This window comes from Trichosurus vulpecula, chromosome X, assembly GCF_011100635.1.
Source record: "Trichosurus vulpecula isolate mTriVul1 chromosome X, mTriVul1.pri, whole genome shotgun sequence".
Taxonomy (NCBI): domain Eukaryota; kingdom Metazoa; phylum Chordata; class Mammalia; order Diprotodontia; family Phalangeridae; genus Trichosurus; species Trichosurus vulpecula.
The window spans coordinates 52,957,791-52,984,853 of record NC_050582.1 but is presented as its reverse complement, the minus strand read 5'-3'; the positions used below and the strand labels follow the sequence as shown (position 1 = coordinate 52,984,853).

The following is a 27,063-nucleotide window of genomic DNA, read 5'->3' as shown; positions in this document are numbered from 1 at the left end:
CAGCTTTAAAGAGATATTCCACTGACCTTCGCCTTTTAATTATAAATGGAGAAGAGAGTTCTACCTGCTCATCATTTGTCATGGCGCTCCAGGGGAGCTCATCTAGGTTGCGGTGTTTGTTTTTCTTCTTAGGAAGCAAGCATGGTGAGCTGGGAATGCTGGGGATGACATCAGAGAACACATCGCTCCCACTTGCAATGTCACTGCCTGGTAACTTCAAAAGGAGAAAAAAAGAGCCAAACTTTCAGTTCTGTAGGAGCCAAGGGCCTGAGCAAACAAAATTAGTTCAATCAGTCAATCAATAAGCATTGATTAAGTGCATACTATGTGCCAGATATTTCTCTAAGAGGCAGGAATGCAAAGAGGCAAATGAAAATCCTGGACGTTTGGGAGCTTACAATCTAATTGGAGGTTACAAGGCAAGCCTAATGGCAAATAAAGGAACTCAGAATACAATTTTTAGCCAAAATTTCAGACACCTGAACAAGAAATACTACGCAGTTATTCACTGAGCCAGTGAATATAGTCTGATTTGCTAATATCACCAGACAAGTTACCCTTTGAAAAAAACTTTGGAGAAAAGAGGATAATACCTAAGGGTAGGACACAGAAAGCCTTGAAATGCAATGTCTGAATTCCAAAAGACTCCACATCCAGAAAAAAAAGATCTATGGAGTTTGAATGCAGATGGAAGCATACTTTTTTTTTTACTTTATTTTTCTTGGTTTTTTGTTTTATGACAAAATGACTAATACGGAAATGTTTTGCATGATTGCACATGTATACCCTATATCAAATTTCTTGCCCTCTCAATGAAAAGGAAGGGAGGGAGAAAATATGGAACCAAAATTTTTAAAATACGAATGTTAAAAATTGTTTTTACATATAATTGGGAAAAATAAAATATTTAAACAAAAAATTAAAATAAAAAATATGTTTCTGAGAAGGGGTCCACAGGCTTCAGCAGACTGCTGAGGTGGTCCAGGACACAAAGAAGGTTAAGAATCCTCGTGCTTTACACTGAATTTTTAGGGAAGCTATTATTGGCAAATGCTAAGGGTCTCTTTTCCAGGAAGTATGAAAAATGCACGGGTTTTGCAATGATTTTATTTCTGGGGTTATTTTAAAATATGGGAAGAAAGGCTGTAATGTGAAAAAGAAGAAAATGGATCAGCAGAGGAAGATGTTGGAAGAATGTTATAGAGGAAGAAAGGATGAAAAACCACTGATGCCTTGGTGGTAATACCAGTCAAATGAGTCTCTTCCTTGACAGGAAGAAATTGACTGTCTTTCAAGGGATGGCATGGGTCCATTGTCAGGTGAGAGATCATGCAGTAAGGGCCACAGGAAGAAGACACTGGCAGCAATAGTCAGGGAAACCTTGCTAGGTGTTACAAAGGGAGTTATTTGTTAGCTTGCGAATAATCGTAATCTGCTCTGTTCCTAGAACAAGAGTCCAATACACAACAGAGAACCTACCAAGAGCTCCCAAACTGGATGATAATGATACACTTCCAGTAATTCAGTATGGGAATAAATTAGACTACCAGAAGGATCCCAGAGAGCATTGCTAAAGATTATAATGACTTGGGCAAGAAACTCAAGATCCTAGGAACAGATGTGGCATTTTTATCACTGCTTCTAGCATAAGGGAAGAACTTCAGGAGAGAAAGGCAAATTTGGACAATAAATATTTGGTTAAATAGATGGTATTTAATAAAGGGCTTTGGATTTCTGGAGTCTGGGGTTTAAAATATATGAAGGACGGGTCCTGGCCAGAAATGTCATACACATCAAAAAGATTAGAATTAGAGATGGATATAGGGGGTTTCTTAACCTAGAGTCCATGAGCTTATTTAAAAAAAAATTCTGACCACTGTCTTCTAACATAATTAGAGTCTCTTGTAATTGTAGGGTTTTTATTTTATGCATTTAAAAACATTATTCTGAGAAAGGGTCTATAAGGTCTATAGGCTTTAAGTGCCAAAACGATGGCAAGAACATCACCGAGAGCATGCCCCTCATTTTAGAGAGGAGGAATCTGAAGCCCAGGTAGGAGAAATGATTTGCCCAAGTTCATGTGAATAGTAAATGGTAGAGGCAGGATTTGAATCCAAGTCTTGATTCCAAATCCAGTGCCTTTCCCATGATGCCACACTTCCTTTCTATTGGTACATGATGAAAATCACCTTTGAGGAAGATTATTCTGGAAGCAGTGCATAAGACAGATTTCACATTCGGAGAACAGTAAGAAGACTATTGCAATATGTTAGGTATCAAATAATAAGAAGGCCTAGGCTGGGTGGCAGCAGGAGCAGAAAAGGATCAACATTTATAAATGGGTCAAATTAATATAGAAGCTATGACAGTATACCCCCAAATAATGGATTCTCTTTAATGCAATACCAAACAAATTATGAAGGGACTTCTTTATAGAATGAGGCAAAAAACATCATGATATTTAAAGGAAAAAACCAAGTGAGTAATTGTTATAAAGGAAGGGAGGAGAATTGGTAGATACAAAAAGAAAAGACTGTCAACTAAATATTTTAAAAATACACAAAAGAGAACATAAGGAAGTTCGTAAGAAGACACAGATAAGCAGGGAAATTTTGTTAAATTTAATAGACACTTATGTAATAAAAGTTGATCTGCAAGTTTGATATGAAATCCTTTTTCTACTCAAATATTCATGTTTCTTGACAATTACTTTTGTAATAAAAAATGTTCAGAAGAAAAAGGAAAAAAGGAAAACCTTAAAAAAACCATTTAAGTGAATAAGAACCCAAAGGGTATGTACAAGAGAAAAGCTGCTGAAGGTGGTTGTACATTTCCAGACATGAGAACATATTACCAAGTTGTTATCATCGAAACTATGTGGTCTGGGCAAGAACTTAAGCAAGAGCAGAGGTCAGAGGGCTCCATGGGCAGATTTCAGGGATCTGTAACCTTGGATGAGAATAAAATGACATCTTTTTTGCACCAACGTCTAACTGAAAGGTAGTTTTTCTTTCAATTATTTAAAAATATGATTCTGAGAAAGAAAGGGTCCACTGACTTCACCAGACTGACTACCACAGGGCTCCATGACACAGACAAGGTTAAGAACCCCTGGCCTAGACACACCAGACAGCCAACCAAATGTCTACAAAACATTAGCGTTTGATGAACCTGTAGAAAAGAAAAACTGAGAAAAAGATCCATTATTTAACTTGGGCAAATTCCTTGGCAATTTTGTCAGAAACGGATTTAAATTCATATCTTACAAAGTATATACTACTGAATTCCTGCAGAGTGGTAGAATTAAAGATAAAAAACTACTATTAGAATACATAATGAAGTATTTATCTGAACTGTAAAAGTGATGAATTTTTAAAAACTCAATAAATAAAAAGTCAATATTAGCAATAAAACTGATGTGTTTGACTATATTAAAATATAAGCTCAACTATATTAAATATAAACTTTGTACAATATAGGTCAATAATTTTATACTGCTTATAATAAAATTTTATTAATATTGCTTTCCATGGCCTAAATTTTTCCCCATATCTCTCTTCCAATCAAGAGATATGGGGAAAAATATATATGGCCATTTATACATACATATGTATGTCAGATAAAGATAAGATACCTAAAATATACAAGATAGAGGGAAAGAGATGTATATAAGACATGTATATATAAATATATAAGTACATGTAACTATCTTAAAAATATACAAATATATCAATATAACAAAAAAATCACACTACCAGAATCCAGTCTTTCTAAAGATGAAACAGAGAGAGAGGGAGGGAGGGAGAGAGGGAGGGAAGAAGAAAGGAAGACAAACAGGAGATGTAAAGAAACAGGTTAAGTGCTGGTAGAATCTCAAACCCACAGCATCTTTTTGGAACCATCTGGCAGCACTGAGCATCAGTCATAAAAAAAAATAATTCCACTCTTTAACCCAATCATTCAATTATTGAGAATACACTTTGAAAGTGTTGCTTTTTAAAAAAATCAACAAGTTATATTCTGTCCCAAAATGTTCACAGCAGCATTACATGTAATTGCCAAAAACCTGGATGCAACAGAAACATCCAATGATAGGGGATGAAGCACACCAAGTGTGGCACATTAGGGTGAGGCCCTATTTAGAGACAGCCTGGTGCTGTGGAAAGAGGACAGGCTCCGGAGTTGGAGTGTCTGCCTTCCACATCTTGTCTTAGTCACTTGTTACTCCCTACGGGATCCTGTGTAAGCCACCCCACCTCTCTAGGACTCAGTATATTCACTTGTAAAATGAGGATGTTGGCCTCTATGGCCCTCTTCCCTATATCCTATGGTCCCTTCCAGCTCAAGAGCTAGGATCCTGTGAGCTGAATTCAAATCCTGGCCATACTACTTCTCCCTGTGTAACTTTAAGCAACACCTAATCTCATCTGACAGCAGCTTCATTATCTGTAAAATAATAAGGTTAAATTAGATGACCTCTATGAATATTGAATATGAATATTATAGGGCAATTAACACCAACATATCTGAGGAGGAAAGATACCCAGAAAAACCCTTCTGAAAGAATGCAAAGAGGAGAAAGGAGAGGAGTGAACAAACCTAGAACCACGACGGGGATCTCAGAGGTGGTAACTAAAAAATTGTTATGATACTTTATCCATTAAAATTAAGCAATTTAAATATTAATAACTGCTGAGAAAGTTTAGCTGGAGGTATTGATGTCCAATATTAAAGGTTTTTAAATGTTATTTTTGTTGACTCCTTTGTTTTTACAACACATTCACTTCCAAATGTTTCTCTTCACCCCTACACAGTGAACCCTCTCTGTAACAAAGTAAAACAAAAGCAGTTCAGCAAAACAAAACAACATGTGAGAAAAAATAATGAAGAGTAAAAAAACAGAGAATCATGAAGGAAATTTAAAAGGAGTAACTAAAAAATTGTGGTGACAATTTAAGCATTAAGACTGGTTAGATGAAACATGACTAATTACGGAGAAAGATTTAATGAAATATTTATTAATATAAAAGGACTGGGGAATGAGTGATAATGCTCAACCAGAACCTGAGGCCTTCAGGGGCCTGGATTAGGGTGGCAGCATGGTAAAAAGAGATGGGTATTCATGGACGGGTTCGATTAATATTGGAAAATGAACATGCCCCAAATGAATGGATTGTATTTAATATGATACCAAACAAATTATGAAGAAACTCCCTTTATTGAACATGACAAAATAACATTGAAATCTATATGGAAGAAAAGTGAGTTTTTGTTCCAGAGAACAAAAGAGAGTGATGGTGGAGAGTGATGATTCAGTGATCACGATGAAAAAAGAAAGAAAAGAATTAATGAAAAATGTTCCAAATACAAAGATGAGAGCAGAGGGAAGGTCCAAAGGGGATAAACAGGGCAGTTTTGTTACTATTGTATTAAATTTAAATACACTTATATGTGTTTATGTGTGTATGTATAAAATACAAGCTCACATACACGCCTCATGTAAAACCCTTTTTCTGTTCTTTGTATCCTGAAATGTTTCTGTTTCTTGACGTCTAAATTAATAACAAAAAAGTAAACAAATAGGAAAGAACCCCAAGGGGCATACACAAAGAGAAAAGCTAACAAGAGGGCTCTTACACCCCAAGGCTTGCAAACACATTACTGAGTGGTTTATCAGCAAAACTATCTGGTACTGGACGAGAAAGAGAGACAAACAACAATGGAAGAGAACAGATACACCAGGCAGCCAACCAAATGTTTACAAAATACTGCTATGTTTAGTGAACTTATTTATAGAAAACAAAAACCAGCAAAGGATTCATTATTTAACAAACATTCTTTTAAAAAGTGGTTAGAATTTTTAAAGACTTAAAAACTCAGATCAATGCAATGACCAACCCTGATTCCAGAGGACTGATAAAACATGATACCTAAACTTCCTGACAAAGAAGTGATGGACCACGGGTGCAGAATGAGACCTGCATTTTCAGACACAGTCAATGTGGGGAAATTTGCTTTACTTCATGGTATTTATTTAAAAGGGCTTTTTCTTTTTTTTTTTTCAGTGGGGCTAGGGAAGGGGGAAAGAATAGAAACCCAGTCTTGGTGTTGCCAAAAAAAATTGGAAGAAATTTTTTTAAAAAAGGAAGCCATTGAAGCATTTTTTTAAAATTTAAATGCCCAAAAGAGAAGGAATAGGCTAGAAGGAATCACAGACAACCAGGACAGCTTTGAAAGTCTCCTGTTGAATAGAAAGACAAGAAGCATTTGAGAGGTACACAGCTTCATGTATAACAATCTTCTTTTTCTGATCTACTCTGTATATAGGAATTTGATGTTTGTTAAGTTCAGAACAAATAAATAAACAAGAGAAAAAGAATTCTTGAAAATTAGAGGGCAACTAGAGAAATAAAAGACTACTAAACTTAAGGAAAAAAAATGAGATTCATTGGCAATTTGGTGGGAAACGGACTTAACCCCACATCCTACGCAATATACTTCCCTCCAAGTGAATTCTAGCTAGATGTGTACAAAAGAGATTAATTATTTCATTTCAACAAAGAGCAGGGTCTTGATATAGAAGCAAAATTGATATACTTGACCAAATTAAAATAAAAACTCAGTATAACATAAACTTTTTTTAAGAACAACAGAACAATCTGGTACTGGCTAGATTGGATACACAATAGTAAATGACCATAGTAATCCAGTATTTGATAAATCCAAAGATCCAAGGTTTTGGGACAAGAATTCAGTATTTGACAAAAAACTGCTAGGAAAACTAGAAAGCAGTTTGGCAGAAACTAGGTACAGACTAACATCTCACATAGTATATGAAGATACGGTCAAAATGGGCACATGACTTAGACATAAAGGAAAATATCAGTAAATCAGAAGAGCACGGAAAATATGAGCTGTCAGATCTATGGATAAGGAAAAAATGTATGACCAAGCAAGAGATAAAGAGCATTATGGGATATAAAATGGTTAATTTTGATTGTATTAATTTAAAAAGGTTTTGTACAAACAAAACCCATGTTGCCAAGATCAGAAGAAAAGCAGGAAACGGGGCGGGGGGGGGGGGGCAATTGTACAGCAGTGTCTCTGATAAAGGCATCATTTCTCATATATATAGAGAACTGAGTCAAATTGATAAGAATACAAGTCATTCCCCAATTGCTAAATGGTCAAAAGAAACAGATAGTCTTCAGAAGAAATCAAAGCTATCTATAGTCATATGAAAAAATGTTCTACCACCTCACACCTATGAGACTGGCTAATATGACAAAAAAGGAAAATGACAAATGTTGGAGGGGATGTAGAAAAATTGAGAGACTAATGCACTGTTGGAGTTGTGATCCAACCATTCTGGAGAGCAATTTGGAACTAAGCTCAAAGGGCTATAAAACTGTGCATACCCTTTCACCCAGCAATACCGCTACTAGATCTATAACTCATAGAGATCAAAGAAAAGGGAAAAGGACCTATATGTACAAAAACATTCATGTCAGCTCTTTTTTTGGTAGCAAATAATTGGAAATTGAGGGGATGTCCATCAACTGGGGAATAGCTAAACAAGTTGTAGTACAGAGCTGTGATTGAATACTACTGTGCTGTAAGAAATGACAAGCAAGAGGATTTCAGAAAAACCTGTAAAGACTTACATGAACTTATACAAAGTGAAGTCAGCAGAACCAGCAGAACACTGTACACAGTAACGGCAATATTGTATGATGAAGAAGTGTGAATGACTTAGCTATTTTCAGAAATACAATAATCCAAGACAGTATTAAAGGACTCATGATGGAAAATGCTACCCGCTTCCAGAGAAAGAACTAATGCTGTCTGAATACAGACTGAAGCAGGGTATTTTCACTTTATTTTTCTTGGGTTTTTTGGTTTGGGTTTTCTTTTGCAGCATGGCTAATATGGAAACATGTTTTTCATGATTGTACATTTGTAATCTATATCAAATTGCTTACTTTCTCAAGGGGGGGGGGGAAGAATTTGGATCTCAAAATTAAAAAAAAAACCAAATGTTCAAAGTTTTTCTTACATATAATTGAGAGAAAATAAAGGGAGGAAAAAATACAATTAGAGCCAACTTCTTGGAGAATTAGATTGAGATGGTAATTAAAGAATAGTGTTTTGAATTTTAACTTGAGAGTAAAGAAATTATTTGGTATTGCTCTGTTCTCAGAAAAAAAGCACAACAGATTGAGAAAAAATATTTATGATTATATGTGACACACAAAGACGACATCTAAAATATTAGTAACTTTTTTAAAAATCACAACAGTAGTACCTAGTTCACAATGGATAAACAGTCCAGTTTTCAAAAGAGAAAACACTAGAAAAATGCCTAACTTCACTGATTATCAAAGAGATGCAAAGGAAAACAACTCTGAGATACCACCTCATATACATCAGATTGGCAATAATAATAATAGTAAAAAGCAACAGGGGTTGTGGAGATGCTGGTTCTTTGCTGGTAGAATTGGAAAGCTATGGAATCATTTTGGAGAGCCCTCTGACAGTAGACAGAAATTACAAAATGCTACTGCTTTTTTATAGAGCAAGGTAAAATCACAAGGAAATTGACATGGACAAAACAAATAGGCGAGATTATCAAGTGATATAGTGAAAAGGCACACTTGTGGGATTCTAAGGGGGAAAGGTGACTGGAGTAGTCCGGCAGAAGCAGCCAATGACAATCTGTGCTTCAGATTCTAAGTAACAGAATGATTCTATCTACCGCTGACAAAAAAAGACAAATAGGAAGGGGCAAATGGAGAAAGATGTCATGTTGGGTTTGACCCACAGGAAGAACATGGAAATCTCTTGGTCATTCCCAGAGATAAAAAATTATGGCTGCTGCAAAAGTAGATTAGCTAAGTCAAGTAAATATAATTTAGTGCAGATGAAAAAGATTCTTTGTACACCTGCAAAAGCAGCTATTAATATTAAAGTCTAGGTTATCATTTCATTAAGTACTAACAAATGCAAGTATTTATTAAGAGATCTAACGGTTCATTTTAAAAGTTCATTCATGGAATTTTTAAAAACTAAGTAAAAAAAACCAAGCGATGTTTGAGTGATTACCCTTAGAACTAAAATTTGTTCTAAAGGTAAGAATGCTGCCTGCCCCTTCTTTATCTCCACTTAATAATCCCATTGTTATCATTATGTGCAAAAGCACAACACTGTACCTTAAGAACTTAAGTTCTGATTGTCAGAGATGGCCCTATGACTAAAAAACGAGATGCATACTGTATTTCTTTCAAAATTAAGAAAAGCAATATTATCGTGCTGTAAGAAATGACAAGGGGGTGGTTTCAGAGAAACCTGAGAAGACCTATGTGAAATGATGCGATGTGAAGTGAGCAGAACCAAAACACTGTACACAGTAACAGCAATGTTATAAGATGATCAACTGTAAATGATTTAGCTACTCTGATCAAACAATGATCGAAGACAATACCAAATGACTCATGATGAAAAATGCTATCCACCTCCAAAGAGATAACTGATGGATTCTGAGTGCAGATTGAAGCAGATTTTTTCCTTTATTTTTCTTACTTTTTCCCCCCTTGGAACATAGCTAATGCAGAAATATGTTTTGCATGACTTCATTGTATAATGGGTATCGTATTTCTTGCCTTCTCAATGGGTGGGGGGTACAGAATTTGGAACTGAAAATAAGTAATTTTTTAAAGAAAGAAAGGCATGCAGCAAAAAAAGTTGAATTTGAAGTCAGAGGACCTGGTTTCAAATCCCAGTTCTGCTACTTACTCCCCGTGTGATCTTGGGAAAGTAACTAACCTATCTGGACTTCACTTTTCTCATAGATTTATGAAAAAGGAGATCAAAAATAGCTAACCCAGTATCTTCTGAACAGAAGAGGGACAAAAATGGTAAATCAAATCGCCTAAGGTCATACAAACTAAGTCAGGAATGAACCATGTACTACTTCACATAACAGGATATGCCCATCCACAATCCATATGCTCCAGATAGGAGATAAATGGTACGGAGAGGATGCCAACAGTTTAAGGGTGTAAAATTTCATCAGTGCGGGCATGTCTTCCACTGCCCTAGATCACTGTCTGCTCCACACCGTAGTACAAGGGTTCATAACCTGAGGTCTGTGAATTTGTGCTTTTTAAAATATTTTGATAACTATTTCACTATAAATGGGAATCCTTTGCATTCTATGTATTTTCTTTTATGCATTTAAAATATTCTGAGAAGAGGCTTCACTACACTGCCAAAGGGGTACAAAGGTTAAGGCCCTCTGTATTGGTGCTATGACCAAAACCATTCGTCAACTTCTAGCAGGCAGATGGCACAACACGTAGAGCGCTGTACTTGGAGTCAGGAACACCTGAGTTTGAATCCTCCATAAGACACTTGGTTGCTGTGTGACTCTGGGCAAGTCACTGACCTTTCAGCCTCAAGTTAATGCACCATGAAATGATGATAATAACTGAACCTGCCTCCCAGGGTGTTTTGAAGATCAAATGAGATAATGGAAGTAAAATTCTTTGCAAACCTTAAAGTGTTACTGAGATAGTAACTATGATCAGCATCATTTACCCAAGTTCTCAGAGATGAAGATACTGAAGATCAGGCGAGGTGTGTGTTCGGCCCAATGGTGGCAGATGCCTCAACCTGAGTCAAAGTTTGATTTCATCTCTAGTACTCCTTCATAATCACCAACATTTCGATGGTGCTTGCAGGTTTGTAAGACACTTACCACACATCAACTTATTTGATCCTGGTAACAACCCTGTGACTACTCTGTAAGGCCCTTCTAGTTCTAAATCTAGGATCCTGTGAAGGAAGGGGATATTCTCTTTTGTTCAGTGAAAAAGAGAATCAACTCCCCAGAAGCCTAAATTTCTAAGAGTTAAATTTGTGAAATATTTATACAAATTTAGTTAGAATCTCTCAATGACAAAAGAATGGTTTTTAAAAATTTTTCCAATTTGTTTAAAAAGCATATTTAAGCAAACTTAAATCCATCAGATTATTAAGAGAGTACACATAGTCTAATTTCAGAAGATGGAAAGCATTACCAGATAGATATAATTAGAGTCTAGTGTAATATTGTAAACACTCATTTACACAACAACGAATACTGGTGGTAGGTTTCCCTTACAACTACACGAGAAAATGCTTAAACTCCATGAGATAAGCAAGGTAAAAATGTGTCATTTCTTCGGGGACCAACCAGGAAGCATTCAGTATCACTGTTCTACTTGGAACCTTTGTAGGCCCTTCCTGTGAACAAGGGACAAGTTGTGGTCAGCAGGAAGACATTGGCACCCAAACTACAACATTACAATATATTTGCATTTGCTGACAAAGGCTATACCCAAGCTGTACCAGCATCTTCATCTAATCTGAAACAAAAGACATTTTATACATGCATGTTTTGGGGACAAGGATAGGACCAGGGAAAAAAATGAAAGGAAAAAAACTCAGCAAGTGATAAGCCTCCTAAAGGCAGTGTGGCATTGTGCAAGCATGCTGTAGCTGGAGTCAGAAGACATGACTGTGAATTCTGTCTTCTACCTAGGATGTGTGTGACTCAGGATCATCACCATCTCATCTCTAAGACCTCTTCTAGTTCCAATTCTATCAAATAATTCTTTGCATATTAGTTGATCCAAAAGCCCCCATGTACTTTCACTTAACCAGCCTCAGTTTCCTCATCTGTAAAGCAGGGATAATAATAGCACCCACTTCCCAGGCTTGCTGTGGGGATCGAATGAAATAACTTGTCAAGGATTTAGCAAATCTCAACATGCCCTAAAATGGGAGCTATTATAATTATTATTTCTGCATAATTCTCATCTATGGTCCTCAAGGTCTTTGACTCATCCCATATAACACACATAAGTCATTAGATTATATAACAAATTAGCAAGAATGCCTACAACAAGCATCAGAAATGTGTAAGATCCATTAACTAAAATGGAGTAAGATAAGTAAGTATTCCCCTTGCTTTATCTGGCCTCACAGCTCAGGTTAAAGCAAAGATCTGGGGTTCAGGGAATTGTAAGAAATTGGTACTAAGGAAGCTGGTACAAAGAGGAACACTATCATTATGAGGTGCAGCAAGTAGGCACAACAACAAAAAAAAGCACGCAACACTCACAAAATAGCAATATAGAAAGAGGTCTGTCCCCACAGATATAAGAAGCTCTGCAAACACTAGAGGGAGGGAGTCATATCAGAGAAGATACATGCTTCAAGTTGGGGTTTAGGTAGGGAAGTTTTAAGCCCCCCAAATGGGCTTGGTGGAGAATAGGTGCCACATGTGGGAGAGGACATTCCTAATCAGACCCAGATGTGGTGAAGTTCTTGGGGTCACTTATTGATACCATGCTCGGGTGAGGCTCAGGTATGGGCATTTCTTCATTGATACTAGAAACTGGGAGAGGGTTTGAGTTGGCTATCTGAGGCAGCAGCAGGAGTAGCTTGCAGGCCACTGCAGATGGCTAGGAGTTTTATCCAATCAGAAGCTGCAAAGATTGACACAAGGTTAAAATAGATCAGAACAAAAGAAAAATACAAACTCATCTGTCACTGCATATATGCTTTATGGACATTAGGACCACTTAGCCCAAATGACTCCATATCAGGCCCTATCACTATAACTATAGCATCAACCAATATAAAAATTCCAATTACTACACCCTTGAATTATCAACTTTAGATTAAGTTAGCCAATCCAAGTTGAAATTAAGGTGAAAAGCAAAGTACCATCAAGGGAATCATATATTGTACTTCTGCTAAGAAAGAAAAAAGAAAGAAAAACGCTACCTGCCACTCAAATTCACTGTCTGACCAGTCCCAGTAAGTGCTAATGGACGAAGAAACATCACTGCAGACGCTTCCCTCGGGGAATAAATCAAAAGATGGGAACTCCTGGTCATCTAGCAGGGAATAACAATCATCCTGGTCACCGACAGAAACTGAAGAAAAGAGCTCCTCGCTGCATTCGGAGCTTGCTACACTGGTTCCACAGGAAGTCAGGTTCCACCTGTATAAAACCCAACAGAGAGTAAATGAGTAACAACAGACATTTACAACAAAAGGAGCAGTACTTTCATTCCAAACCCAACATGCACGCGCACGTGCGTGCATGCTCACAAACAGCCAGAGCCTTGTACGTTTGATGAACTGAAGCCACAGGCTGGACGCGTAGGCTAAGGCAGGCACATTCAAGGACAACTTTACCTCAGACTTTAAAGGGCAACCCAAACAAGAATGGCAGTAATGGAACTATTGGGTTCAATCTAATAGATACTTTAAAAATGACTACACATAATCTAATCATGGTGAAATCATAGACAATTCTCTTTCTGACCTTTTTTGTATAAAGAAACATTTGTGTTTGTTGATGTTTAATTCATAATAAAAATACAAACAAAAAGAATTTACCTCCTTTATAAAAGGTTCATGACTAAAAAGTGAACATGGTTTTTAAAAGTGTTTAGGAGGAAACAAAAACATATATGCAAAAACATAAACCCAATTAAACATGAGCCCAATTTCCTTGCTACCTATGAACTCAGCAGAATATTATTATCTCCACATTTTAACAACTGTATACATTATACATTGAGGGGAAACAGAGGTATGCAGTGATTAAGAATTCTGCCTAAAAGCAAGCAAATCATGGAACCATAGCCTGTCAGTTAGAAAGGGGCCTTAGAGGTCACTCAGTCCAACCACCTCCTTTTAAAAAATGAGAAAATCAAATCAGAGAAAGATGAGCCCCACCCCAAGTAATTGGTCAGTAGCAGGACTAGGCCTAGAGCCCAAGTCTCCTGGCTTCCAAGGCATTGTTTCACTAAATATGATGTGATTTTAAAGAAAAAAAACAATAAATTCCATGCCCCTGGTTTCCAAAAACTTTTGTACAAAAACAATTTCTATGAAAAACAGGCGCAGTCAGATTGAAGCCACGGGGATTCTAAGGAAGACCTTGTGATTTCTAAGCACAGCTCTGTGAGTGACTCACTACAAGGCACAGCGAAGTCAGCAAATTCCTCTCCTTTTACCACCTACCGGTAGGGATGCTGCAAGGTTAATATTTGCAACAGGCTCAAATCCTAGAATTAAACAGCTAGTTTATAAAATGTTACTGTATTCCAAAGGAGGCCCCTTCTCAGAAATACTGACTGAATTTTGAGGGAAAACCAGTAAGTATGAAAACTTGTTCAAGCTCAAGACAAACATACCGCTTTTTCCAGTTAAAAATAAATACAAAAATGCTCCACACCCCATCATTATCTGACACAGAACTAGAAATGCTAAACATAGCAATAAGACACAAGAATAACTAAAAGTACAAAAATTTGCAAAAATAAAACAAAACTATCCCTATTTGCAGAAGATCTTAATGGTTTACTTAGAAAACTATGACTCATTAAAGAAACTGAAATGCTTAATAATAAAAATTATACTACCATGCTATATAAATATTACATTATATTAATTCCAACGTATATTAACTAAAACTAGACAAAAAATTTTGGAGGAATATAATGAAAAAAGTAGGAATGAAGGCCCAGAATTATCAGATCTAAACTATAATATAAAAAGGGTAATCATCAAAACCATTCGATACTAGCTAAAAAACTGAAAAGCACATCATTGTTACAATCTGGACAAGCAGCAGCAACAATAAGCATTTATTGAGCACCTAGTCCTAGACAATGGAAATACAAGACAAAAAGGGAATAGGCCCTGCCCTCAAGGGGCTTGTGAGACCTAAGATCAAACACAAATCCCAACATTTCATAAAGCCAAGGCCAAAAACAACTCTTCCCAGAGTCACTTAAGGGCCCCTTTCTTTTCCCCTCTCAAAGGGTTGAGGAAAAGTTTGTGACTGGGTCCAATGCTCTGTCAGTCACTAACACACAGAGAATTGGCACCATGTGCCAAGCACTGGGCCACAGGCTTCTAAAGGCAAAGCTAAAAGGGTTATTGAAAATGGAAATGTTCCAAATTTATGAAAAAGCAAAATCCATGAGATGGTGCTTAACTCAATTTAAGCTACCAGGAAACAAATCTTCTTAGCACCTGCAAAAACATTAAAGGCAGACTTAGTCAAGACTGTGAGGATGCAGTTTAGCATGAAACTACTTCAGACATTTTTAGACAAGACTCCACGACCTTAGAAGCAACCTTAGAAGGAATGACCAAGCAGGGGTCCATGCTGGACCACCAAATGCTTTCAGGTATAACCAATAGCTCTTTGAGACCTAATGTCTTCCTTGTAGAAGTACAGGAGTGCGCAAAGCATGGAGTTCTGTGGACACCTGTGCGAAATCATTGCCAGTCTATAGTTCCATAACTTGTAAGTCACAGAAAAGAGGCAATGTGGTAGAATCAAAATGGAATTTCAAAAAACCTGGATTGATGTCCTGACATTCCCAGCTATGTGACCAGACAAGTCACTTCACTCTTGAGCCTCAATTTCCTCACCTGTAAAATGGGGATAATAATTCTTTACTACCTATAGCACAGAATTGTTGTTTAAAAAAATTTAGCTCTTACTGCTCTGGCCAAGTGTCTCTGACCTTGGCTATAGTTCTGTGTAAGTTACACACAAGGTACAGTCCTTCTACAGTTTTCGCAATCTTTTAGGGGTGAAATCCTTTTACATCAGAAAATCTTTCCTGGCAAACAAAATGCAAATTGCTCAAATGCAATATGAGCATTTGAAAAAAAGACCCTAATATTTTCTGGATAACTAAAATGTTACTTATCCCTTCCTCAAAAATTAAACTCTTGGAGAGAGAAACTCAGCTCAGTCATGAAATCTAAACAGAAACAGAATACTCTTTTTTTGGAGGAGGGAAGGCAGGGCAATTGGGGTTAAGTGACTTGCCCAAGGTCACACAGCTAGTCAGTGTGTCAAGTATCTGCAGTCAAATTTGAACTCAGGTCCTCCTAACTCCAGGGCCAGTGCTCTACTCACTGTACCACCTAGCTGCTCCCAGAATACTCTTCAAAGCATTCCCATTTGCTCCTAGGGGATTGTCAATATGATCCTTTGACAGTGCTGAGACAGACTAGGGAACAAACCCTCAAGCCCCTCTCCATTCTGTATGAGCACATATTACAGGACGCTAGACTCTACAGGGCACATACTAGTATGGTGCTTCCATTGGCTAATCCAGATTGCAGACGTCACATAACGGATGAGGGATTCCATGTTTGATCATTACAAACCACTGGCCTTATGAGAACCTTCAAATTTTGAGGTAGTGAGAAGCCAAAGGTGGTAGAGAAGGAAAGTGGTCCGTGCCAGTTTGATAAGCCAAACTGTTGGGAATGGGAGGTAATTTTGTAGAAGTTGTTAGATGCCTTTTACTTATCAGTAAACCTTAAAACTTTAAAATGACTAAGCAGAGTTCAAATATGCCCTTAAGACCACTGTTTAAGCCAGTGATGGCTGAGGGGAGAGAAGAAATCAAGAGCTTCAAGTTCAGTGCGCTGGCCACTAATAATGCAGACAGATCAGGTGATTCATGCAACAATAGAGATATTCCACTGGAATGTCTGCAGGAGGACCTGAGCCTGGGAATCCACTGAGGTGCTTGCGATGTTCCCTTCTCTTTAGTGTTAGTGTATATGTGAAGGGGGAACAAATAATAACGGCTGGAGAGTGCCTCAAATCCCTTTGAAAACAACTTCGGTCTGTACACAGTTGAAGGTAAACAGGACAAAACTGGGAAGCCAGGAAGGCTTGAATGTCCCCAAGCACCTTTCGATGTCCTTCATTCCCCAGATACGAAAGGAGGGCCAAGCACCAGGGCCTCTGGCACTCAGGATGGCTAGCTACATGCAGTAAAAACAGGAGTCTCCAAGCAAAATAAGCAACTCTGGAGGGTGGGGCAGACAGCAGGCTGAGGGTGAGAGCGCTACAAGGCCAATCCTGGAGGGAACAGCAAGTGCCTCTTTTTGGAGCTCTGTAAACTTCAGGGGATGCTCCCCTTCAGCCAAAAGGGATGGCAAGAATGCCAGCAGAGGGCTGCCTGTTGCAAGCACTGGATGTGCTTTCACACATGGCCCTGCTCCCCCCTTGCCCTTCCGAGTCAGGATGGGGGGACTGGAATACTCTTTGCCCCACTGGCACCTGTAGACTCTCCCTCTCACCCCCACCCAGGAACTCCTGAGGTTTGTTCACTTGATCCATAGTTGTCACTGAATCGAAAGTCTTGGAGCTGTTGTCTCCCACCCCCCAGGTCACAGCCCTTCCTTCTTCGGTGTCTGGCTCCCCATCTCTCTCTCCTCTTCCACTGTTGCCCTCATACCAGGCGACTTCAACATATATAGTGACTCTCCCTCAAACACCCTAACCCAGAGGTGGGGAACCTGTTGCCTCTCAAGTGCAGCCCTTTGACTGAATCCAAACTTCACAGAACAAATCCCCTTAATAAAAGAATTTGTTCTGTCAAACTTGGACCCTAGGACCTAGAGGGTCACATGTGGCCTGGAGGCAGCAGGTTCCTCAGCCCTGCCCTAATCACTCAGGTCCTCAATTTACTCATTTCCCAAGACTCCCTCTTCCACCTCGCCAGAGCTACACACAGAATTGGCCATACCTTGGATCCTGGCAACCCCAAGTGTTCCATATCCATGTTCACAAACTTGGAAATCCCTTTATTTGATCATAATCTGTTGTCACTGCACCCCTCCCTCTGCCTTACGACAACCCCTAACTCTGTTCTTCCTCCAATTCTCCTAGCCCTCAGTTCTTTCCCAGGCCATTGCCTGTCCACTGGCTCCACTCTCCTCCCTTCCCTAGTTTGACCCCTTTGGAGAACAGTTCAACTTCACTCTTTCCTCTTCTCTGGAGTCCCTTGATTCCTTATCTTGCCAAGTCCCAGCCCTGGCTTACCCTCCCCATCCCCTGCTTTTGTTCCTACTCACCTCCTATTGAATCAAACTGGAAAGAAATCAAAAACCAGTAATGACCAGACCCCCTACGAATTGATGTTACATAGTCTCCACTGGGCCTTCAAGGAAGCAAGGCAATCCTTTAACATACTCCCTAATCCTGTGCCACTCATCTCTCAACACTCTCTAAGTTTTTATAACCCTAGCTCTCTCCTGGGTGTCGTCCTACTCGCCTGACTGTGCTCCTTCCCAGTCTCCTCTGCTGGATCTTCAGCCAAGTCATGCCCAGTAACTATGGGCATCTTTCCTGGACCCTCTTCTCCCTCTAAACTAATTCTCTTGGCAATCTCATCAACTCTTTTACTATTCACAGTCATTCCAGTTGTGTCCAACTCTTTGTAACCCTTTTGTGGTTTTCTTGACAAAGATACTGGAGTGGTTTGCCATTTCATTTTATTTTTTTAAATGCCAGCTCATTTTATAGATGAGGAACTGAGGGAAACTGGGTGCAGTGACTTGCCCAGGGTCACACAGCTAGTCAGTGTCTGAAGCCAGATTTGAACTCAATGAGTCTTTGGCACTCTATCCACTGCGCTACCTAGCTGCCCATCAACTCAAATAGATTTAATTTTCATCTCTAAACAAATGAATCTTAGATCTATTTGTTCAGCCTTAACCTCTCTCTTACCTCCAGGCTTGCATCTCCCAGCTGCCTACTGGATATCTCAAGCTAGATGTCCTGTAGCTTTAATTGAACTCAGTATTTCCAAAATCGAATCCTCTTTCCCCACAAAACTTCCCCTATTCCTTTCTTATTAGTGTGGAGGGTACCACCGCCATCCTGCCAGTCTCCCAACCTAGCTGTCATCCTCGACCCCTCACTCTTTCACCCTGCCCCACCAATATCCAATCAGTTGCCATTTCCACCTTCAACATTTCTCTCCCACATGCCCCCTTCTCTCCTGACACTGCCCCTACCCTGGTGCAGGGTCATCACCTCACACCTGGACGACTGCAACATCCAGGTGGTCAGTTTTCCTGCCACAAGTCTCCCCCCACTCCACTTCATCCTCTACTCAGATGTCAAATGGATCTCCCTAAAGTACTGGTCTGAACAAGTCTATGTCTCTCTCTCTCTCACACATACCTACACACACCAATTCAATTAACTGCAGGGGCTCCCTACTGGCCCCAGGATCAAATGCAGAATCTTCTGTTTGGCTTTCCAAGTCCCTCACCCCTCCCACCTTTCTAAGCTTCTCACACCCCCACATACTCTGTGATCCAGTGGCACCGCTGCCTGGCCATTACAGGACATTCTATCTTGTGGCTCCAGGAGTTTTCACTGGCTATCCTCCACCCCCCCCCCCACCCAAGGCATCCTGCTTCCTGGCTTCTTTTAAGTTCCCAACGTTATCAGTGTGTGATTATCCCCATATTTTGAAGACAACTAGATTTTGAGGCAGTTAGGTGGTACAGCAGACAGAATGTTAGTACTGGAGTCATAAAGACCCAAGTTAAAATCTAGCCTCAGAAACTTCCTGGCTATGTGATCCTGGGCAAGACATTTAACCCGCCTCAGTTTCATCTGCAAAATGGGGACAATAATAACACCTACCTCCCAGGGTTATTGTGAAGATCCAATGAGATAACATTTGCAAAGTGCCACTCACGGAACTGCTGCTCAGTTCAGCACTTTTTTCATCCTGTGCTTCTTTCAGAGTAGGAGGTAGGAACTGTGGGCTTCTCTGATCTCTCAGATCACCCTCCCCCAGTTACTGCTCTTTCTTTCCTCAGATTACTTTGTATTTAAACATCTCCGCTATAATATCCCCAGTAGAATGTAAGCTGCTTGAAGGCAGGGCCTCTTCGTTTCTTCTTTTAACCTACCTTGCGAGTAACAGGTGCTTAATAAATGTTAAATTCTTAGACTGGTCAGAGAAGGAGAGGCTTGGGGTAGCTGGCAGCTCTTGAAAGATGGGGGCAGAAGAGATGAGAAGGGGGAGGGTTTTCCAGATGGACACCAGGCTAGCCAAAGTCTGACCGCTTAACTTGTATCTGGAGAGCAGTCTAACCCATGAAGTATATTTGGGGATGACGAGATGGTGGATGAGCCCCTTAGGTCAGAATGGAGAGAATCCTATAAGGACATATTGTACATGGCACTAACAAGTCTGTGCAGTGGGAGCCTTAAAGGTGGGTTTGGTTTTGTCAGGGAAGTGGCATGCTCAAAGCCCATTTGGGGCACTTGAGGAGCACTGCCTTTCCAAACTAGAGGAGTCAAAATGGAGGGTTAGGTTCAGAGAACAGAATCCAGGTAGTTTTACAAGTGTGAAAACTAAGGCTGGAAAGCCACTGTCACCTAGGTCGTCAGGAATGGAACTAGGATTCAAAACCAGGTTTGTGGCTTCCCAAACCCCTCCCTTTCCACGATCTTCCCCACACACACAGTCTCCCAAAGCCTTGCCTTTCCCAAGTCTCAGGAATACCAGCAATACTTGCAATTCCATATGCCTTTACCCTGTTCTAATCAGTCACCAAGCACTTATTAAGCACCCACTGTGTGCCAAGCACATCAGGATTCAAAGAAAGGCCAAGGAGAGTGCCTGCTCTCAAGTTCATAGTCTAATAGGAGAGATAACATGCAAACAATTATGTGCAAACAAGATATATACTGGATAAACTAGAGATATCAGCAAAAGGAAGGCTTTGGCACTAAAGTCACACAATTAGTAAGTGTCTGAAGCTGAATTTGAACTCAAGTCTTCCAGACTCCAGGCCCAGCACTCTATCCACTGCACCACTTAGCTGCCTCAAAAATCTAATTGTCTTCAAAATGCAGATAATCACACACTAATAATGTCTGCCTCCCAGAGTTGTTATGAAGTGAAGATGAAGTAATGAATGCAAAGCATTTTGAAAATCCTCAAGAACAAAATAAGTATCTGCTGTAAGGCAACAAGTGTTAAAAATTGCAAGCAGAGCTGGGACTACTTGTCATTTCATTTGTATTTTTGTCTTCTATGGTTATATAAGCTCTATAAATGTTAGCTAACTATCATTATGACTACTCAACTCAATAGAATTTGTGCCATGTTCTCACAACTAGAATGCTAGAACCCTGAGAACAGCTACCATTTTGCGTGCTCCCCACAGAACCCAGCCCAGTAGCTGAGACAGAGGAGGCACTCAAATGTGGGTTGCTTTGATTGGGGGAAAGTGGCGAACTGCTTCATTCACCTGCGGTCACAAGGAGAACTGACGATTGCACCAGGAACAAAATCTCGAACTTTCTCATTTCCTCTCCATTTTTCTTAGTCCTTTGCATCCCAACCTGGTTACCATGAGGGAATGTACCCAGGATCCTCTTGGTGCCTCCCTTCCACTGGGCATGCTACTAAAAGAACAACTTGTACTAGGGGGGAAGGAGGAGGGGGTGGAGGAAGAAACACCTCGGGTTGCTGGAAGGACCCAGAGTACTGGAGAGAAAAGATTTGGTTGAGAAAAAGAGTGGGAGTCTTTATTTTGTAAATCTTTAGCAGAAGGGAGAGGTCCTGAACTGTGTCAAGGTCAGAGAAGACTCCCTGCCAACAGCACAGTCCAGGCAGAGCTGCAACACCAATAAGAGATTTAACACTGTGTTTGCCAGACATTCAACTGAGGGTTCTGTGTGGACATCAGAGAAGATTGCTAGCTGCATGGCTTAGTGTACCCAAGCATTAGGAACTCTGGAGCCCAGAGGTGACCAAGGGCTCACCGCCATACATGCTGGCTGAGTATTCCTGCCAGTAAATAGCCTTGATGAGCCAAGTGCCCAAGTAGGACTCCACTGCTGGGGCCTGGACATGGCTCTTATCCCAGTACCTGTTTTTCTTCCTTTGAAGTTCTCCTTGCCTTGGAACTTACTGCTACTTGTAGAAAAATCTCTGCTCTGTCCTGGGCTGCCAAACCATCTGAGAAAACAAGGCAATAGCCCTTTATTATTACTAAAGATCCAGGGACTGTATCTGAAGGCCTCTTCTCCCTGGAACCCACTGCCACATATGCCAACAATGTCGACTTCACCTTTGTACACAAAGCTAGCATAAGCAACAATACATTAGCCCAGGGTGGGGAACCTGCAGCCTCAAGGCTACATGTAATCCTCTAGGTCCTCAAGTGCAGCCCTCTGACTGAATCCAAATTACACAGAACACATGCCCCCCTTAATAAAAGGATTTGTTCTGTTAAGTTCGTATTCAAAGGGCAGCACTTGAGGACCTAGAGGACACAGGTTCCCCAGCCCTGTCTTAGCCCTCTGTCCAGCAGCCACCAGGCCCCAAAAAGAGCAAAGAGCCTCATGCAGGAGAGGATACATCATCCTCTGTGGCCCTCTGGAGACCTGGCCACATATTTACCGACTCTCCTTGCTGGATCAAACCACTCCTGTCTGTTGTTTAGGAGAGTATAGTCTGACTCCACACTCCATCCTCACCAGGGCCCTGCTGGTTCCCATCTCCTCTTGTCCTAGTGTCTGATTCAAAGATGCCATCTATTAAAGAACTGTCATCTCTTCCCTCTACTATCACTCAGCACACTCTCATCCCTAATGCCCTTTAAGTCCTGTATTTCCTCTATCCTCTTCTTCTATTGTACCCTATGGGATACTCATTTTATCATTAGTAAACTGTTCATCCTAGACCTTCTCTTCTCATGTTCTATCTCCTGACACTCACAGAAACCTGGCTCCCTCAGAAATACCTCTGGCACCTCTCTCGAATGCTAGATATTCCTCTCATACCCTGGTACAGTAGGCCAAGAGGAAGAACAGACACATTTCTTGCTCCTCGCTGCCACTTCCAGATGATCCTTTTGCCACAATCAGTGACCTCCTTCGAGGTTTACTCTGTCTTTATCACATAGTTCAAACCCAATGTACTATATACTCTGGCCTTGGATCCCAGAATTTCAGCATTTCAGCATCCAATACATACCTGAAAAATGATCCCCTCAACAAACCTGACATCATTCCCCTTCAGGTACTGTACATTGTAGCCAAACTGGCTAACCTCCCACTCATGCTCTTGATAACATCCTCTTCTATCTGCACTGAGTCTCACCACTACATCATTCATTCTCATCTTCCTCCTCTATCTACTGGCTCCTTTCCTACCACCTACCAACACACCCAGGTCTCTCCCTTCCTTTGAAATCCTTCACTCAATCCTGCCGCCTCAAATTATCTTCTTGTACCTCTTCTGTCATTTGCTAGTGTCTTCTAAATGCCTCCCACTCACCTTTCAAACCCCTTGTTCTCTGGGTTCCTGACCGTACTATTCTCACTAATGTTACCAATGATCTGAAATGCTAAATCTGATGGCCTATTCTCAGTTCTCTTTCACCTTTGAATTCTGCGAAGCTTTTATGACTGCCAACCACCTTTTCCTACTCAGGGGTGGGGAACCTGCAGCCTCAAGGCCACAAGTGGCCCCTTAGGTCCTTGGGCGCAGCCTTTTGACTGAGTTCAAGTTTGAGAAAACAAATCCTTTTATTAAAGGGATTTGTTCTGTGAAGTTTGCATTCAGTCAAAGGGCCACACTTGAAGACCTAGAGGACCACGTGTGGCCTCGAGGCCACAGGTTCCCCACCCACATCTCCTCCCTTGGCTGCTTCTATACTGCACTCTCCCGATTCTTCTCTTACCTGCCTAACACACTCTCAGTGTCTACTGCTAGATCACCAACCATCTCCTGTCCACTAAGAGTATTCACCAAGGTTCTATCCTGTGCCTTCTCTATCTATATAATCTCTCACCAAGCTTGGCAGCTCCCACAGACAGGACCATCTCTGTGTAGATGATTCCCAAATATCCATATCCAGCCCTACTATCTCTTCTGAACTCCAATCAGACATCATCCACTGTCCAGTGTAGAGATCTCTATCTGGATGTCTCAAACTAGATGTCTCCAAAATAAAACTTGTTTGTTTTCCTTTTGTAACCTACCCCTCCTCCAAGCGTCCCTATTTCTTCTGAGGGTTCCATCATCATTCTAGTCACACAAATATGGAACCTCAAGGTCACCTGTGACTCTTCGTTGTCCCCAGATCTTTTTGTCTCTACCTCCAAATTTCTCAAATCAGTCTCCTCTCCACTCACATGGCTACGATTACAGGTCAGGCTCTCATCCATCACTTCTAGCCTGGATTATTATAACAGCCTCCCAACTTCCTAATCCTTCCCTTCTCAAAACTGAAAAAAAAAATCTTTAATTTGGCTTTTAAGGCCCCCTTAGAAGAAATATATGACAGGCAGCATGTCCTAATATATAGGAAGCTAGTGTCAGTCAAGAATATCTTTGCTCAAGTCTGGCCTCTGACACACACTGGCTGCATGACCTTGGGTAAGTTATTTAAACTCTCAGGGCCCCAGTCAACTAAAATTATATTATAAATTGCAGAATAGTTTTCAATCTGAATTGCTAGGTGTTTCTTGTATCAGTAAAATTACATGTTAAAAAAACCAAAAACCAAATGTATATTTGAGAATAATGCTTCCTTTTCAAAGAATAAAATCTGGACTGAAATCTAGTACCTGGTTCCAAAAACCTAGCAACTACTCACAATCCTCTGAGAAATTCAAGGGAGGATATTTTCCCCGGGTGCAATCAAGAGAAATGGTTACTTAATAAATGTTTTTTGAATTTTACTGAAGATTAAGATAAGGCCCTAGGCATAAGCTAAACTCAAAAGGGCTCACTTTTCAGAGTTAGGGATTTTATAGCAGAAACAAGGATTTATGTTGAGCCCTTAGTTGTTCAGTTAAAAGCATTTAGAATGACTACAGCCCTGGAGATGCGGCTATAGATATACCTTCCCTTTTACCTTACCAATCTTATGAAAGTTATCTTCAAATATTTATAAGAGGCTGTCAGGTTGAAGAAATATTAGGCGTGTGCTGTGTGGCTTCTGAAAATAGAACTAGAATAAATGAGAAGTTAAATCGATATAAGGCAAAACTTTCTAACAATTAGAGTTGTCCAGCCATGGCTTTCTAGGCAGTAAATTTCCCACCATTCACTGAAGATGCTCAATCAAAGCACAGAGAGAATATTTTCTATGTACTGGACTTAGAATTCAAGGGATTAAGTACCAAGAAATATGGCAAAAGGTAGGGTCTTGGGACTAAGCACGGATATTGGTAAAGATAAAGGGTGTTACTTAAAATGGGAACAGGGAAGGAAGAAAGGAAAAAAAGAACAAAATACATGCAACAGGGTAAACAATAAGCCTGGGCAGATCTGGGAGGTGGAAAGAGCTTAGGAAGGAATGGTAGCCAATGACAAAACTCAGTATGGGGAGAGGCAGCCTGCCTGGTGCTGGGGGAAATGCTGGATTTGGAGTCACAGAAGTTGGGCTGGAACCCAGGCTCCATCACTTATTACACGAAATGTTGCCTCTGGGTCTTGGACTCTTCATCTGTAAATGGGGATGTAGGACTAGAACATTTTAAGGTCCTTTCCAGCTCTAAATCTATGAATCTAAGCATGCAATATGTGGAAGATGGTTGCTGGGGAGGAGGTAGACTAACAACTGGGAAATTGCAGAACAGTGAATGGAAAATGAGGGGGTTGGACTTAGATGGCCCCTAAAGCTCCTTCCAGCTCTAGATCTAAAATCCCATAGGTGACCTTGGGCAAATCACTTCCCCTTTCTGGGCCTCAGTTTCCTCCCCTGTAAAAATAAGGGGGTTGGACTATGGTTTCCAGGGTCCCTTCCAGGCCTCGATCTATGATCCTAGGTGTGATCTTTAACAAAGGTGGGATAACTTCACCTCCCAGGCCCTCATTCTCCTCATGCCCCCTCTGGACATTTTCCAGATGTTAAATGTCCTCTTCCCCTCTAGCCTTCAGTATTGAACACAATATTCCCTGGCCTCCACGGTGCCTTCCAGCTCCCCACCTCTGACCCCTCCTAGCTATAGATTTGCGGACCTATGAGGTACTCGGAGGATGAGGGGCGAGGACAGAGAAGAGACGCCAGGGCTCTGGCGAGTGAGTAGTTGGGTTGCTAGGAGCAGAGAATGGCAAGGGGCCCACCGTAGGGGAAAGGAACCAAGGGAAAGGGGGAGGTCGGGGTGGAAGGGAGAGACAAAGTGGGGGAGGGGAGGAGCCAAGGTCTCGGGCGACTTAGAGGAGGGAGGGTAGGAAAGGTTCCCCCGGCGTGGGTGTAGGGGGGATTAGGAAGAGGGGGAGGAGATGAGCAGGTGCCATGGTCTCAGAAGGGGGGGGCGGTGCATGGGAGGGGTGGGAGCCGAGACAGGGGTTGATATCAAGAAGAGGGGGAGTCAAGGAGCAGGTGCCGGGGTACGGGGGTCCAGGGGAAGGGGGTGCGCATGGGAGGGGCGGGAGTCGACGGGGGTGGGGTGGGGCGAGGAGCAGGTGCCGGGGTCCCGGGGGAAGGGCGGGAATCGAGCAGAGAGCTCGCGGGGCGGGGGGAGCGAGGAGCAGGTGTCGGGGTCCCCGGGAAGGGGGAGGGGGTGGGCGGCGCCATACCTGTTGGTGTGGAAGCGGTGCAGGGGGTCGGTGCGGTGGCAGGAGGACAGCTGGCAGCCGAAGTCGCTGACGTCCAGGCAGCCCGACTCCTCGCTGAAGCAGGTGCCCGGGCCGCGCGGGGGGCCCAGCAGAGGGAAGGGCTCATCGGGCGCCAAGAACTTCTCGGCCAAAGCCGCCGCGGCCCCGTCGTCCGCCATGCTGCTGCTGCTGCTGCCGCTGCCGCTGCCGCTGTCTTCTGCAGGCCTGGGCGGGCGGGCACCGGCGGCGCTGCTCATAGGCCGCCCGCGGGCATGGGGGAGGGGGCCCAGTGAGGCCCGGGACGCTAGGAGACTGCGACCGCTGCCGCCGCCCAGACTGCCCAGGCTGCAGCACTGGCCGTCTCCTCCTCCTCCTCCTCCTCTTTCTCCTCCTCCTTCGCCTCGCCCGACGACGACTACGCCGCCGCCACGCCCGCCACAGGCGCTGCTAACTAGAGCGGGCGGCTGCGGGCGCCTGGAGGGGACGCTGTGTGCGCATGTGCGGGGCTCTGCCCCCTGCCGGCCTGGAGGAGGAACTGAGCCCTGCGGCGGCCGGGCGGGCGTGGGAGGTGGCTCTAGGCCAAGGCCAG

At 41.6% G+C, this 27,063-nt stretch overlaps 1 protein-coding gene across 2 annotated transcripts in view; it reads right to left on the bottom strand.

Annotated features, from left to right (window-relative positions):
- The window catches only part of FAM199X (family with sequence similarity 199, X-linked), a 38,524-nt gene extending 11,709 nt beyond the window's left edge, over nt 1-26,815 (bottom strand). For both annotated transcript variants that reach the window (XM_036740282.1, XM_036740283.1), the window contains exons 1-3: nt 26,457-26,815; nt 12,832-13,051; nt 65-214 (exon numbers count right to left, since the gene is read on the bottom strand). In XM_036740282.1, the coding sequence (XP_036596177.1) occupies nt 65-214; nt 12,832-13,051; nt 26,457-26,731 (645 nt within the window). In that variant the 5' untranslated portion in view covers nt 26,732-26,815. The remainder of the gene's footprint in view (nt 1-64; nt 215-12,831; nt 13,052-26,456) is intronic.
- Between the last annotated feature and the right edge of the window lie 248 nt (nt 26,816-27,063).